A 15,541-nucleotide genomic window follows, 5' to 3' on the forward strand; every position below is an offset into this window, starting at 1 on the left:
TTCAGCCCACTTCAACAGAAAATTTGACACCTTGTGTGTTATATGTTTGCTGTAATTATTATTATCATCAGTTCATTGGTAAAACCCACAGCTTGGAGAACATCAACATGGAAATCATCACCCTTTAGACAAGACAGGGAAGAAAAATGAGAAATTTTTTAAAGTGCTTTGATTCATCACTGGAAAATATTTTTTTTTAGAAATGGGTCATAGGAAATGAATCAGGAATTTCTAGAACTTGACAATAGGGGGGCCTGGGTTTTCATGGCGTGTTCAGATTTTCAGTTGAAGACTTTATAAAGGCAGAACAGCCCATGGGGCTGTGTTGGTTTACAGGAGTTTCTCTTGGGACCCAGTGATCTCAACCATACTGGATGATCTGGTAGAATTGAATAATTTTGATGAAGATCTGTCATTCAGAACCGCTCATATAAGCATACTAATCTCTTCACTGCTAATAGACTTTCCTGAAGAAGTGCAAGTTTATAAAATGACTTTTTGTAATTTTCAAATTGCTTACTTCCTGTTGCAAAACAGCTGCCATTAAAAAAAAAGGCATTTTAAACTCTTCCAGGAAACTTGCAATATCTTTGCAAAAGACACTTTCCTAATGCTTAAGAAATTTTGTTTCTTTGGTCTTCAAACAAAACTCCGTTTCACTTGAGTGACAGCTGGGGATTACATTGAATTTTCCTCAGCTGCGCAGTGGCCTGATCCTGTCAGTTGAAAATTTGCAAGGCAGAACCAACCACAAAGACAATTCTCTGTACTTAATGTCCAACTCTCATTTACAGTATTTCATCACAGGGGAAAAAAAATGTATGCAGCGTAAGGAGAAAATAAGCAGAATGCTATCAGGTAGCCTCTAACTTCTTATTTCATGGTGAGTCTTCCTGTGAGCATCAGGAGAGTGTCATGGTTTTGTCTTGAATGGTGATTGCAAACAGTGGAAATTTGCTTCTTCAGCAGTTAGGCTGTGTGCATTGCATAAGATGTAGCTGATAAAATAACAGATTCTTTGGCACTCTGTCAAGCAAGTTTGAAAACTGTCAAAACTGTTTGAAAACCCACATAACTTCCCTTTGTTCCAAGAGCTCATTTTGGGTTTGATGTTGACATCTTTATGACATTATGTGCTTTATAAAATACCACCCTACAAATACAAAGTTGACAGCTTTAGAATCCATGGGATAAATTACCTCCCTCTGTAGCCAAGTCTTGGCTTTGGCTTGCAGATATTACCATCTCTCCAAATGTAATTTTAGATTAATTGATGGCTCTTCTGATGGGGTGGCTCAAACAGGTGACATTGTGATAGTCAAAGTTACCTAACATTGTCTGATGATAACTTTGATACTGATCTCCCTTTGTCACCCAGAGTTGTCTGTCCAGATCCTTTGGGTTGTGGGTACAGATCTTAATAACTGACATGTTGGTCCTAATGGTATGCTGGGTTTTTTTAAAATATATATATTGCTAGAAACTCAAAAAGTTCAGGAATTACTCAGTGAACGAGTGCCAGGAATAAAGAAAAGTTACAAACTTTCTGTTAGCAATAAAAAAACAATAGAATTTGATGACAGAGGCAGTAGTTATTTAGAAAGATGTTCCAGGCAGATTTGATGTGGGTAAAATTTACAGTTAACCATCAGAGCTCAGCACTTTTTGAAAGTACATCTAAATAGTTCTTAATACAGGAACGCAGCTGGTCTGTGTCAGATCAGGAGCAGCTTGGAAGGATGAGCATTACCTTTGGGCAAAGAGACACCAAGCTATAATTACAACCATAGAATCATCATTTAGGTTAGAAAGGACCTCAAACCTGCTCAAAATAGGTCTAACCAGACCAGGCTGTTCCAGGCTGTGTCCTGGCAAGTCCTGAACATGTCCCAAGATGGAGATTGCACACATCTGGGCATCCTATGCCAGTGCTTGACCACCCACTTGGTAATTCTTTGTTTTTCTAGTGTATGACTGGAATGTTCTGTGTTTCCATGTGTGTCCTTTGCTTTTTTTGCTCTCACTGTGCACCTTCAGGAAAAGTCTAGATCCATCTTTTTGGTGTATTTCACTTAGGCAGTTGCAGACAGCGGTAACGTCACCCTCAGCCTTCTCTAATCTGAGTGGGCTCAGTTCTCCCAGCCTCCTCACGTGTCCTGTTCTCCAGACCCTGAATGCCTTGGTGGCCAGTGGCTAAGCGCTAATGACTGAACCTTTTAGGTTTTTCTGTCTGATAGTGTCTGTTTCCTTTAAGCCAAAGGAGTGGTGACCCTCCAAAAAGTGGTTTTGGCTGTTCAGTTGCCCATTTTAGTGTCAGTTTCTAGTATCCTATGGTGATCTAGTATATCTGGGTGGGATACTCTGTTAGTCATGAAGTGGCTGGTGAGAAACAATGATTGTAGGTAATAACTACAACCAGTTATTACCTATTGCTCTAAGTCTGAAGAGGGCTTTTCCATAAACACTGACTTTTAACTATAATTGTAGCTGTGAGAAATAATCACCAAAAGTACTATTTCCTGACAGTGAGCACTGTGTTTTGCATAATGCATCCAAACTATTTTGAGTTCCCTTGTGTCCTTATACAGATGGAAACCAGAGGCTCTGGTGCCTGAGCAACACACCGAGGTCACTCAGTAGTGTTGTGTGGGTGGAACCCCATAGTTCTCTCCCAGTCAGGAAAATGGAAAGAAAAAACAGCGTAAGGGGAGTAAATTATGTATGGCAGGGCTTTGGAACATGCTGTCACAGTTTAATACTAAGAATGACAGCTTAGCAAGTATTTTCATCTCTAATGAGCGTATCTCAGATCAGATGAGCACATACAAGAGGTAGAAGTTTGGGGTTTTATTTTCTCACATTCTGTGCCTGTTAGAGTTATGAGATAAATTCTGTGAGGTGCCTTTATGAGTTGTCCTGGAGTGGGCAGCTCTGATACCCACTTAAGAACTGTGGTAATGAGAATTTTGGGAGGGTGTGGGATTGGCATTGGGAGGGTGGGCCTCGAGGAAGGCCAGGCATTGAGGAAGGCTGCCTGCCCATGTGTCTCAGTTTTCATGTGTGAAAGGACTTCGTCACCGTGGCTCTTGGGATCTGTGCTTTATCATTTAGTCATTTTTATCTGCTCTTATGAGGTTACTTGTTTTTAAGCTCTAGGTGTACTAGGAAGAGATAGCAGTGGCTTCTAACTGATCATTTCAGAAGTGAATTCTTGAGGTTTAAATGAGGTGCTCAACCCGTCCTTGGGCACCAGAGGGTGCTCATGTCTTTGGAAAGAAGTGGTGCTCTCCTGAGATGTGTTTCTGAGAGCCTGTTGCATGATCTTTGTTTGCATGGGATCCTCCAATGATTGTAACTACCTTGATTATCTTTTTTTTAAAATCGCACTTTTCCTGCAGAATACTCCAACACACTTGGAAGGAGAGCTACATATAAGAGAGGGCTACACATGGGAAGTGGAGAGAGGTGGGTAGGCATACTTGAGCCTGTGTACCTGTTCTTGCACATTTAAGTGTGATCCCTCACTAAATTAAATACTCCTCCTATTTTTAGCCTTTCCTTGTTTTCTTTCTCCTACTGTAGGGACTGTATCATGCTGTATGTTTTCTAGTTATATAGGGGCAATGCTGTCCTCGCTCTGTCCCGTGGTCTCTTTTACAATACGCTCTTTGAACTGTGATCTTTTAAGTTGGAGGACTCCCAAATCACTGGGATGGCGTAGAAGAACTGTGGTCTGGATCCAATCCTTGCAGCTACTGACGTTCTGGACTAGCAGTGTTTCCTGAAGGCAGCTGCAGAGGCAGTGGGCTGGGCAGCATTTTCCCTTTCTGACTTCTTCCACTGGTGCCTGGTTCCTGTGCTCCAGTGAAGGGTCTGTGGAAGGAGGAAATTAGGATGAACTCACTAACCTGCCTCTGCTCTGCTTTGTCAAAATGAATGGAGATTTATGATGCCTAAATAGTACAAATATTTTAGCTGTTAAATCTTGGTATGTTTCCATGAAAGGAGTGATGGTGATGATTATTCTCATTTTACAAAAGTGGGGAAAATAGCCTCCTTTTTCAAAAGGTCCTGAACATCAAGTGCACTAATGCAGGGGACAGCTGAGTAGGTGGAACTAAGCAATCTTATTCATCTATATATGGGATTGGAATCTCAGTCACTGTCTTCATCCAGCAGAGATGTTTGCATCTGAGGGGAATAACATAGTTCAGTTGTGCAAATCTGATAACAAAAGTCCTATGCTTTGGGAGAGAAATAATCTGTAAATTGTAGAACAAATATTCATCAAGTGAACCTGTAAAAAAAGCCTGTTAGGATTGGCAGAGTTTGGGAGTATGATTACAGTCACCCACAGAAGATTTTTTTTTCTTACTTCACTAGTGGGAAATTGCTGAACAGCTTTTATCATGAGAACTGCTGTTTGCATGTAACTTGTCATTAGTCTGACTTCAGAATAAATTTTGACCATGACATCTGTGGGCTGAAATCTGGATTTAGTCCAACTACCTTAGAATTTGACACAATCTGAGAAAAAGTAAAGCTAGCATTGGTTAAGCAGTAGTGCAGACAACATACTAGCTGTTACTGCCCATAGTAGTGAATGAGAAATGTGTCAGCAGAGTTGTCAGCTTCATAGGACCATAAATTGCTACTAGACCATGGCAAGCTCTTGACTGTTACAGGTGGATGCAGCATGTGTGGTCTTCAGAGCATTCACACAGACTCCTGGGTGCTAATTGCTCGTGATATTGGCTGGCTGAAGGACCCACTCTCCCTTAGCTGTGATTCCAAGGCAACCAACTAGTTCTTGCTTGAAAAGCTTTTCAGAAGATTATTATGAGCTGAGATAATCTGAAGATGTTGTAGGCATTAAAGTGCTTTGAAGTGCTGTTAACAGCTTTAGTTTAGGATTTGTAGGTGTTTCCTTTCAAAGCTCTACTTCCCAGCTGCTTGTAGCTTTCTCCAGTTTTAACCATTCTGTGTAAAGATTTCCACATTGATTCTACAAGAGGTTGAAAATTTAATGGAATACCTGAATAAGAATGTGTGGGGAGTAAATCTGAAAAGTGCTTCAGAATCCTAATAAAAACACACACACACACACACACAAAAAAAAAAAAAAAAACAAACCAAAAACCAAAAACCAAACCAAAAAACAAACAAAAAATAAAACCGTGTTCCTTTGGAAAGCTTTAGTCCTCAAAATACTGGAAATTGAAAGCTAAAGGTTTGGCGGAGGAATGGTTTTCTGTAAAAGGAAACTACCTTTGAGTATTGACATCAGTTTTAATGTTAGGCCAAATTTTGAGCCTTTCAGAAATGTTTTTCCTCGAAGTACAGTATTGGATGGATCTTGTAATGGGGTGTGCACAGGTAGCTCAGTGTTTCACTTCCTGGCATGGTGTGGAGGCATTAATGTCGCCGTGGGAAGGTGGAGACACAGCATTCAGCAGCTGACCAGGGCAGAATTAGTTCTGCCACTACTGGCTGATTAAGTGCAAAGCACCTAAACTTTGTGCTCAGATGTGATTATGTGGGATGACCTGCGTTGCAAATCGTGCTCTGAGTCAGGGAACAGCTCTGCTTTTGCTTAAATCACTGTCAGGCTCTGCTGGAGTTAGTGGAGGCAGACAGGCACGTGCTGAGCACTACTGATTGCTCTGAGAGGAATTACCTGTGATCATGTAATTACAAGTGCAATAATATATGATCCTATCATCTGCAGCTTTATAAATGTGCAATAAATGGCCACATGTTCTGCTAAAGACAAGATGTAGCTGGTCTTCTAAAGCTAAACCTGGCTGGACAGAGCAGTGAGGAGCAGTATGGCATCCTTCATGTGTTTTAGAGAAACTGTTTCCAATAATTAGAAAAATAACATGAATCCTGTAAATAAGTATTCAAGTATGACATGCAATTGTAGAGTGAAATTTTCACTACGTAGGCTTTGGTTTCTACAAGGAGAGGATAAAAAGAGATACACTTGTAAAATTCATCAGTACGCTTTTGAGTACAAGGCTTAGGTTGAGAATTGTCTGTAGTCAAGACATTGTCATGGAAATTGCAGTTACCAGATCTTTTTCCTTTTGAAAAGTGATCTTTTGATTTCACTTTTTCACTAAAGAAGAACCTGTTGAGAAAGTAGTGGGAGGTGCAACAGCAGTGAGGGGGCTGCAAAATTGGAGTTCTAAAAATTATTCCTACTTGTGTGTCAGAAGCATGAATAGACGAGGAGGAGGAAAATGAGTTTTAAGAGACAGAGCTAATTGAGTGCTCTATCTACACAGTGTTGTGGATTTAAGTTTTGCCTGGAAAATATCCTGTATTACATAAACTGTGAAGGCAGAAGATGGCTTGAATAACATAGCTTAATAAGCATGCACTGATGAGAATTCATTTTTGTATTTAAGGTGCACTAAAATGCTGAACATCAGAGCACTTTCTGCTGCACAGAATGTTAGACTTCGCTGTGAGCTCAACTATAGTTAGACAATGGAGAATCCAGGCGGGTATGGGCCTTTATTAAACACCTGAGCTGAAGAGAGGCTCTGGTCACAACAGTCAGGGATGAGAAACATGAATATAGAGAACCAGGCCCCATTATTTCTCATGCTTGCAGTAGTACTTTTTAAAGAGATTTTTTATAAATTTCAATTGTTTTAAGTGTTATTGAACTTTATTTTTCAGCTTTATGTCTGCAGAGGGTTGTCGCATTTAAGATGTCCTTCCATCAAAGAGTAGCACTCCTGAACACACTGGTTAAGACTGTCTTTGAACCTAATTAAAGTTAGATGTTTTTTTGGTCTGGTGGTCTGAATCTGCGACCACTTGGTGCCACGTGGGAAGTTTGGCATCGTGCAGGGCCTGCACCTAAAAGCATTCTGCTGAAAATAAAGCAGGACTTGCCAGATGTTGAAATGGGAGAGCAGGAAGGCTATCAAGTCAACCATTTAAAGCAATCAGAGTATTTCTGGAGCTCTGGACAAAGCAGGTGCTGCTGTGATGGTGCTTCTGTCACTGGCCTGCGGGGGGAGTATAACACTGTCAGTGGCTGCTTCTGGCTGAAATTCTTGGCTCTTGCTCCTCAGAGCAGGAGTTTGCCAGTCACTGCTTTTCATTTGCGCTGAAGCCCTCTTCAGGCCTAGGAAGTAGCATTAAATCTGAAGTGGGGATTGGTCTGGGAGAGCGGTGGTTGGAGATTTATGGGCTTTGAGGAACAGTTTCAAATAATTCATAACAGGACTTAGATACCTGGTAGAGGTTGATCATACATTTATAGCAATATCTTCTGGACTTTGGAAGTTGATTATATGTTTATAACAACAGTTTCTGGGCCTAATTCTGAAAATAATGTTCTTGGTGAAAGCAGTTGGTCTGGTCCCACACTTAGCCCTGTGAAGGCCAGCATCTGTCCAAGGAATGCACCAGCACAAATGGTGATAGTTGGTGGGTTTTTTGTAGAAACTATAAAGAGGAAAGATAAAGATACCTCTTCACTGGCCATTTCAGCTTTTCTTTTGGTTGCGAAGCTCTAATACTTTTGTGATTTTTAAAAAATCTTGTTTCTTCCTAAAAACATAAGGTATGTACATGTTCATGCATAAGCAGGCTACGGGATGTTGGAGTCAATGAGCTTCATGATATCTTCACATGAAATGTTTTATAATAACTCGTATTCTTATGCTTTGAAACCATCTTATTTTTATAAAAATACTCTTGCTCTTCCAAAGTATTTTTGAGAGTTCACCAACCTGGTTTGAAGGGGGAATAGGTTGTGAAAAAATGTTTCCTTAAAATTGTTCATTTTAAGAATTTTAGGCAGCTTCAGAGCAGCCTTTCCGGAAAGCTTTTTTGGTGTATTAGGAGAAATACCCATTTGGTATTTCTCACAGATGCAGACCACCAGACCAAAAAAAAAAATCTGACTTTAATTAGATTAAAAGACAGTCTTAACCAGTGTGATAGGAGTGTTACCCTATTTCTATTTGGTGTGAGAATAGTTCCTGTCCGCTGGTCCATCCTGTTCCCAGTGATTTTCATAGAAACAGCTTGGTCTGTGCTTTCCTGGAGGTTTTCCCTGTGACAGCAGAGTTTTACAAAATATAGAACACAATATCAATATAGAACAATATCAGGATGGATCGGATTCAGCTTTTACCGAGGTTTGTGAAGTCTTTTTATTGCTTCATTAGGAGATGATTCAAATACTTTGATTCTTTTTCTCTTTGGTCTGATTTCAGAGTCACTGAGTCACTGAGAAAAATCGAAGGAGCAGCAGACAACAAAGGTGCACACTTAAAATGTAGCAATACTCTGCATGACTCCTAAAGCTGTAATATGTGAGCAATGGGCCCTGAGCCTGTGTCAGGTAATGTCATGCATGCTGAAGTTCCTGACAGCCTGTGTAACCTCATAGAAACCAGATTGCTAATGGCATATAAAGGTGCACTTTCTAGATACCTCAGGGCTTTCTAATTTTGAGAAATACTCTGGTACTGTTTCATGTGAGGTTCTCTTGAGCTGATAAAAAAATCAGCTCCTGATTCCCTGTGTTCTCGATTGTAACATAAACTCTAGTATGAAATTTCTAGTCAAAATCAGAGGAGGAGGAGAGAAGTAGTCACTCCAGAATAGTATAGTAGTGTGACTGTCAGGTGAAGCATTTAGAAAACCAAATCCAGGTCTATGTTCTTCATAGGACAAATCAGAGGGGTAAAGTTTCTCCACCTTTCCATGGGAATTCCTTAGTCCTTGAGCTGCTCTTTTACCACTGTTGCTTCTCATGAAAACCTTTTGAAGATCTGCTTTTGTTTTCCTGTGGACAGAAGCCTTTTGGAAGTCTAGAAGGTTTGCAGTACGAGATATTGTGTCCTGTCCAGCTTGTTAGGAATTCTGCTTCTTGGTTTTGAATGTCCTTGGCAGTTTAGTTCCAAACACACAGTTTCCCTCTGCGGAGTTTTCTGGGAGAACAGTTCTTTCATGGATGCTTGGATTTAGGTTCTAGAACTTAGTCCCATGGCTAAGAATGACTGCTTCCCCCATCACTTTCAGAAGTAAGTACAAAATTTAGGATTTTTATTTCCACTGTACTTCAGTAAATGTTTCTCATGTCCATAGAGCCATCCTATTGCATATTCACATATGCCAATATAAACAAAAAAGCAAAAGGTAGCAAAACCCACATGCATTTGAATGTATTTAAATGTTGTCCTGGGCAACTTACATAAGGAAGAGGACAAAACCTTTCCATCATCACGGTGGGTGAACTCTTGACATTGCTGATCTCAGTTCTAGAATTTACCGTGAAAAGGAGATGTAAATCCTGTATCAGCATGCAAATGTAAAGTGCATAATCACCGCTGGACTTTTTAGTGGTAGCAATTATTCCACTAATGCGAGCATTTGTGAAAATATATTTCTCCCTCATTAGTTATTGCTTATTGAATTGCATAGTCATGAGACCAGAGGCTATGTGTGATTTTAATAAGGGAATGGTACAGAAATGAATGTAAATTAATCCTTTGAAGCAAGAATTTTCTGAGTTATAATGTACTTATAGATTCACTTGATTTGTTATTTCTTGAGCTGTTCAAAGGAGTGTGATTTCAGTGGTGGCTAAGATGCCTGTCCCATTTCCTGAGGGAATGAACTGCTCCCTGGTCAAGAGCTGTGAGCCCTTTCAGGACTCCTTCTCGGTCTGAAGCAGTGTGGTGCATTGAACGTGTTACCCCCTGACAGGTCACCACTGTTCTCTAATCACTCTTCTTTGGAGAGTTATTTTCTCTGAGTTTCCTTTGTTAGGAGCATGGACAGAAGCTAACAATGAAACTTAGCTTGCCTCCCACAGTACTTCCTAATCCTTGAGATTCCTTCCCAGTTTGCAGTCAGGACACACTAGTGAAGGGGTATATAGGAAGGTTGTTTGCCACACCAGTTCTGTTGATTGAGTGGTGTACTGATTGAAAATAAGTGTTCAGAAATTAGAATTTCAGGTCTATGAAGGCTTAAACAGTTTTTTCAATTCTCACAGTATGTGATAGAAAGTGGACAGTTTTTTATGTTTGGTTTTTGCCTTCAAAATCCTACTTCATTAAATAAGTAAATAAAAGTTTCTGTTCTCATTTAAAAACCTGATATATACTCACTTTTAAGAACTTACATTTTGAAATTGTTTGGCATTTTTGATGACTTGGAGTGGCACTTTGACAGCAATGCCTGGCAAGGGCTTCCCAAAATAAGCTCACCATATCATGATTGTATTCCGTATTGTCTTTTATCTGTTTTAAGACTACTTGCACGAATCTGCAATAGTAAGATCAGAGTCCTACTGTATTTTAGGTACTTATTTGGCAGGGTCTTCAATTTGCTTTCAGTGTTGAATTTCTTCAGAGTCAGACACTGTAAAGTGTCTGCCTCTGAAACAATTGACATGTTCACAAATATAATGTTTCCACTTAGAATGTCTCCCATAAGCTTTGAACTTTTTTCTGATACTGTTTTATTGTAATAATTCTATGTCCATACAGCAGAGAAAATTCTAGTTATGTCTTAGGAGAAGCTTTAGAGGGTTTTTTTTTGGTCATTTTAGAAAAATACTAGGTCTCCATATTTTCTGGATACATAACAGTAATGGATTCAAGCTGTCCTGCTGACTGATAGCATTTTCTGGGTGTTTGGGGATTAGCTCTGCAGTTTTTCTTGAGTCTAAATAGCATTTATTACCTTGCTTTTGCTTACAATGCCGAAAGAAGATAATACAGAATGGTGATTTCTGCTATTCAGTGGCCAGCAGGGCTTGCTGAATAAGAAATATGAATAGCTCAGACACTGAATAAAATCTTATAAAATAGATTTCAGATTCTTAATGAAAATCAGATTCTTAAATCCAAGGTTGTGTTAAAAGAAAAAAAAAGAGGCAATTCCTCACCACACAAGGCACACAATGCAGTTTCTCATTGTAAACATGAAGGTGCTCATGATTGATACTGGTGCCTAAGTAAAAAAATCTAATGGTGCGTTCTTTGATTGTTCACATAAATACATTACTTCCCTAAGACAAGTAATTTACGAATTTTGGAAGTTTTACTTAAATGAAAATCAGTAGCTTCTGTGGCAACTGCTACCTGGAAAATATTGTTGAAAGCAATGCTATAGCATGAAAAAGTAGCATATAGAAATGCAATTATATGTCTTCATGTTATGAAGAGGCATTGATTAAAATGGTGCATCTATTTTATTTCATCCATTCAGTAGTCATTTTCTGGAGGTAGTACTTGAGAAATGCCTCATCTCTGGAAGTGTTCAAGGTTGGATGGGGCTTTGAGCAATCTGGTGTAGTGAAAGATGCCCCTGCTGCGGCAGAGGGGTTGCAAGTGGGTGGTTTTTAAGCTCCCTTCCAAGCCAGACCATGTGGAAGAGGTTTTACAGTGACTTCTGTGAGCCAGAGAGAAGTTTAATAAGAGGATACATGTTTACTCCTGAAAGAATTTTCTGCCAAGGTCATTGACATAGAAACCAAGAAAGAAAAAAGGATAAATTAAGAGCAACCTGCAACTGCCAAACTGCTGATTCCAGTAAGCACTTTGTTTGTCTTTCGTGACAATGAGTAAAGTGTAAACTTATGAGTTTTTTAAGAATGTATAAAAAGCATGCATGCTATAATAAAAACAGGTTTGAAGCCTTCTGACAATGGAATGTGTTGCTTTGTATTGTCTCCATCTCAACTATGACAAGACCATTCCATGGTTCTATGGAAGTGGACTGTTTCTCTATTTAGACAAGGTTTTTGGCTGAGAACTGCTTCTCTATAAAATCCATTCTTGACAAGATGATGGTCAGCCAAATCAATTGATCAAATATCTTGTTGTCCAGTAGTATGAGTGTGAGATTGAAGTTGAAATCAGTCTGCCATCCCTAATTACTCCTTATTGCCTATATAGAAAAATCAAGAATGAGTTTTGCTGTAAGACAGAGTTTGTTCTGATTTGCATTTCTCCAGAATGATGGCAGTGGCAGTAACGACGCAAACACATCCAGCTCAAGCAAGGGCCGGAAACCAGGCTAAGTCACTAGGGTGTTTTCATGCTGGATGCTGCACGTAAAAGATGAGTTTAACTCTTGTCAAAGGCTGCAGTGTGTGCTCTACAGATAATACAGGAGTTGGAGTAGCTGATGCTAATATGGTTTCCAGTGCTGCATAACCTTCTACAGAGAGAAATGGAAACTTTGCATCCTTCACAGGGCACTGTGCTGCCCTCATGGCATAAGTGTTTCTGCAGTACAGTCATACTTTGTTTGCAGTGTAGGGAGTACCATAAGAGCTGACAGGAAGGTGGTGCATTTGCCATGATGCTAAGAGGTACTAGTATTCATCGCATTGTAAAATTCTGAATTTGTTCTTCATTATCTCATTCTTTCCTGCTACTGCTTCTCTTAGGACTTTGACCTGTGAAATTGCTTAGTCCTAAGTCAGTTGTAAGCTGAAGATGCTGGAAAATTATAATTCTTTTCCTACTGGTGTTTAAGAATAGTCATGGAAGCTTACAGGAACTCTCTGTCTTTTTGCTTATTAAGTGGTCTTTGTAAAAACTGAAATGCAGCCCTTCTCTACAATCTGAAGTACTGAAGAGGCCCAAGTGGCTTTAAAGTTAAACTCCCAGGGGTTTCTCAATATTTAAAGTGTATAAGAAGAGTACAGATATGTGTAAAGTGTGGAAGTCTGTGATAAGACCGTGCTTGCCCTTACGAGTAGCAGTCAGATTTAGAGGAGATGTGGGAGTTAAAAATTTAGAGCTCCATCTAACTATTCTAGATATCAAATAACTGATACTGCATCAATAACTAACAAACATGTGCCACTAAGAGGAATGAGAATTGCACATCCACGTGCTGTGCCTGATCTTTGTTCTTGCTTTGCTGGGGGCTGTTATCCTCTGAGGATGAGGCATGGAGAGAAGCTACTCATGTAGTTACACTTCTGGAATTACTGCAATCCATTTTCCTCATCTGCACTCCTTAGGGGCAGAAAATGAGTTGTAGATGAGGTTGGGCTGTTTATGCTTTATGTAAATTTCAGGAAGTTAAGTAGTGAATCAAACTAATGCTGTCCTTAACTTGAATATTTTTATCTTTATCTCATCATTACGAGAAATTTAGATATGACTGTTAAGGAAGAGGAAAGTGTTTCCTTGTAGGATGTATAGAAGATGTGTTAAGAGTCTGTAATATAATTGTAGGTGAACACATTTTTTTAAGGAAAGAAAGTAAATCAAATACTTTGACTAAGTTGGGAAGTGTAACAACAACTTCAGCAGTAGTCCATGCTCCATGACTGGTGAAATCTGGGTAAGTTATGAGATTGTCTGGAAAACTGCCATGATCCAAGTTTCATCCTATTTAAAAGATGATAGCTAACAAATGAAAAGATGTCACCAGCTGTGGTAGACAGGAGATAATATGCAGAGTGAGCAAGTCCATTTACAAGTGATTTTTTTTTTTTTACTTTTCTGATAAGAAATGAATCAAGTTTTTTATTTGTGTATTTTTACGTATAGACTATGTATGCTTTCTGTAATAGCCAGTTTTGCCCTTTTTTTTCCAGAGTCAAGATGAGAGATACGCTTTCATTGCTGAATGGTATGACCCAAATGCTTCACTCTTTCGGCGTTATGAACTTCTGTATTATCCAAAAGACTCATCAATTGAAATGGTAAGGATGTAAGAAAAACAATCTGTTGTCATAAATGTAATATCCAATTAAATAGTTCATAAAATGGCAAGTCACTGCCTATACCTAATAATTTTCCAGGTAAGAAAATTTAATTTAAAATGTGTCTTGCTCGGTTTCTAAAATGAAAAGAAAAGCAAGTAAAGCATATGGAATAGCTTTCACATTTATGATTTTTTTTTTTTCTTTCTTAAAGCTTGCTTTGGTGTGGAGAGATTATTTTCACAAATCTGTTTTCATTCAATCTCTACTTGGGTTTCAGAATTGAAACTCAGCAACTCTGGCCTACTGCTTGAGAAGAGTAAGCTGACGCTAATTCCAAACAGGAGACTAAGCTTCAGCAGGAATTGCAGAAGTCTCTGAACAGTAAAGTGTAAGAGATTCTTACCAAAGTAGAGGAAATGGTAAATTTGGTTTAATGAGAGGTAGGACATTTTGGGCAGTGAGATCCAAATTTTTTCATCGGTGGTGCTTGCACAGACCTTTCTGACTTGTTCATACAACTAATCCCATTGCTTATTGACAGCAGTGAAAACCAGCATTTTGCAGTAGCAGGCATGTATAGAAAAATATAATATGTACTGTAAAGATAATCCTTGTGCCAACCAATGCTTTGCGCTTCCTTTTAGGAATGATTTAAGTGGCATGGATTAGTCTGTTCCAATTCTTAGTGAAGAGTCTAATAATAGCCTAGATTTGGATATTCACACTTAGTAATTTCATTATCAAATTTTAACTTTCCTGCTATAAAAGTCAACTGCAGAAATAAGAAATCTAGAGGAACTGACTTTTTCTTACCCAAACTGCTCCTCACTGAAGCGATAATACCCAGTTGTGTGAGAAGATGCATTTTGCACTGATTACTAAGTTAGTTCGTTTTATGATGTCTGTATGTGCAGTTTTCAAAATGTGAGGTTTCTAATTTTAATTTCCCAGAGACAGTTTAGCTGATCAGTCAGGAACTGTAATAATCTTCCTACACAACCATGTGTAGGCTGGCAAAATTATTGTTCATTTCACCTACACGTCTCAAAACCAAGAGCTTCCAAGGTGTTCTTGGGCTTCTTAATGCAGTACCTATGTTTTGGCAGACTTTTGCGTTTTGTTGGTGTGCTCTTAGTTTAAAGTAGTGTGGTGTCTACGCAGCCATAGACTGCATGTCAGCAGCACAGGAATTAGGAGAACAAAAATGTATGTGAACACCCTTAGAGAAAGAATATCTCAAAATCACTTTTGGGGATTAGTTTGTGGACAGATATTACTTTTAGAACTATTTTCTGGATTGTTTATTTTTTATTTCTGCAGAAATTGATTTTTTCATTTTTACTGCCTTATTCTTCTGCATCTTCTAGTTCTTTCCTGTGGAGATGACAACCTACTCTTACCTCTAACATATCTGAGAGAAAGGAGGTGATGGTTATGAGCCAGCTTTCCCCCACATATGAGGGGGATGTTTCATCCCCTTCCCCCCGAACCCTGACAACAGCTCTCCCTTGTCACACACCTCATCTGCAGGTGGAGCAGAGCTATTGAAGCCTTGTGTTATATGAAGTCCTGAGCTTAACTTTTCTTTCTGTCCTTCATGTCTTGTTTGTGAAGTAGAATGCCATTGTGAATAATGAGAGAAGTTTCCAGCTTGCTTTGCAGCTGTAAGAAGACAGCATAGATTTTTGTCAAAGGACAGCAAGCAGTTCTCTCAGTCAAACTGGATCTCTTGACAGAGAGACCCCATTCTCCAAGTCTTCCATAGATAACAACTCTCGTGGGGAATTCTTAATAACGTTTCTTCCTACAAAAGATTTCTTAAAAAGA

The 15,541-nt window shown here is 39.1% G+C and overlaps 1 protein-coding gene across 6 annotated transcripts in view; it reads left to right on the top strand.

Moving 5' to 3' along the window:
• NME7 (NME/NM23 family member 7) overlaps window positions 1–15,541 on the top strand; it is an 89,208-nt gene that overhangs the window by 3,788 nt on the left and 69,879 nt on the right. For 3 of the 6 annotated variants that reach the window (XM_030948993.1, XM_030949080.1, XM_030949167.1), the window contains one exon: window positions 13,604–13,711. In XM_030948993.1, the coding sequence (XP_030804853.1) occupies window positions 13,604–13,711 (108 nt within the window). Of the gene's footprint in view, window positions 1–3,398; window positions 3,466–8,151; window positions 8,372–13,603; window positions 13,712–15,541 lie in introns of those variants that run through there. The other 3 variants (XM_030948728.1, XM_030948908.1, XM_030948817.1) reach the window with 3 other exon arrangements.

This window comes from Camarhynchus parvulus, chromosome 1, assembly GCF_901933205.1.
Source record: "Camarhynchus parvulus chromosome 1, STF_HiC, whole genome shotgun sequence".
NCBI classification, from domain to species: domain Eukaryota; kingdom Metazoa; phylum Chordata; class Aves; order Passeriformes; family Thraupidae; genus Camarhynchus; species Camarhynchus parvulus.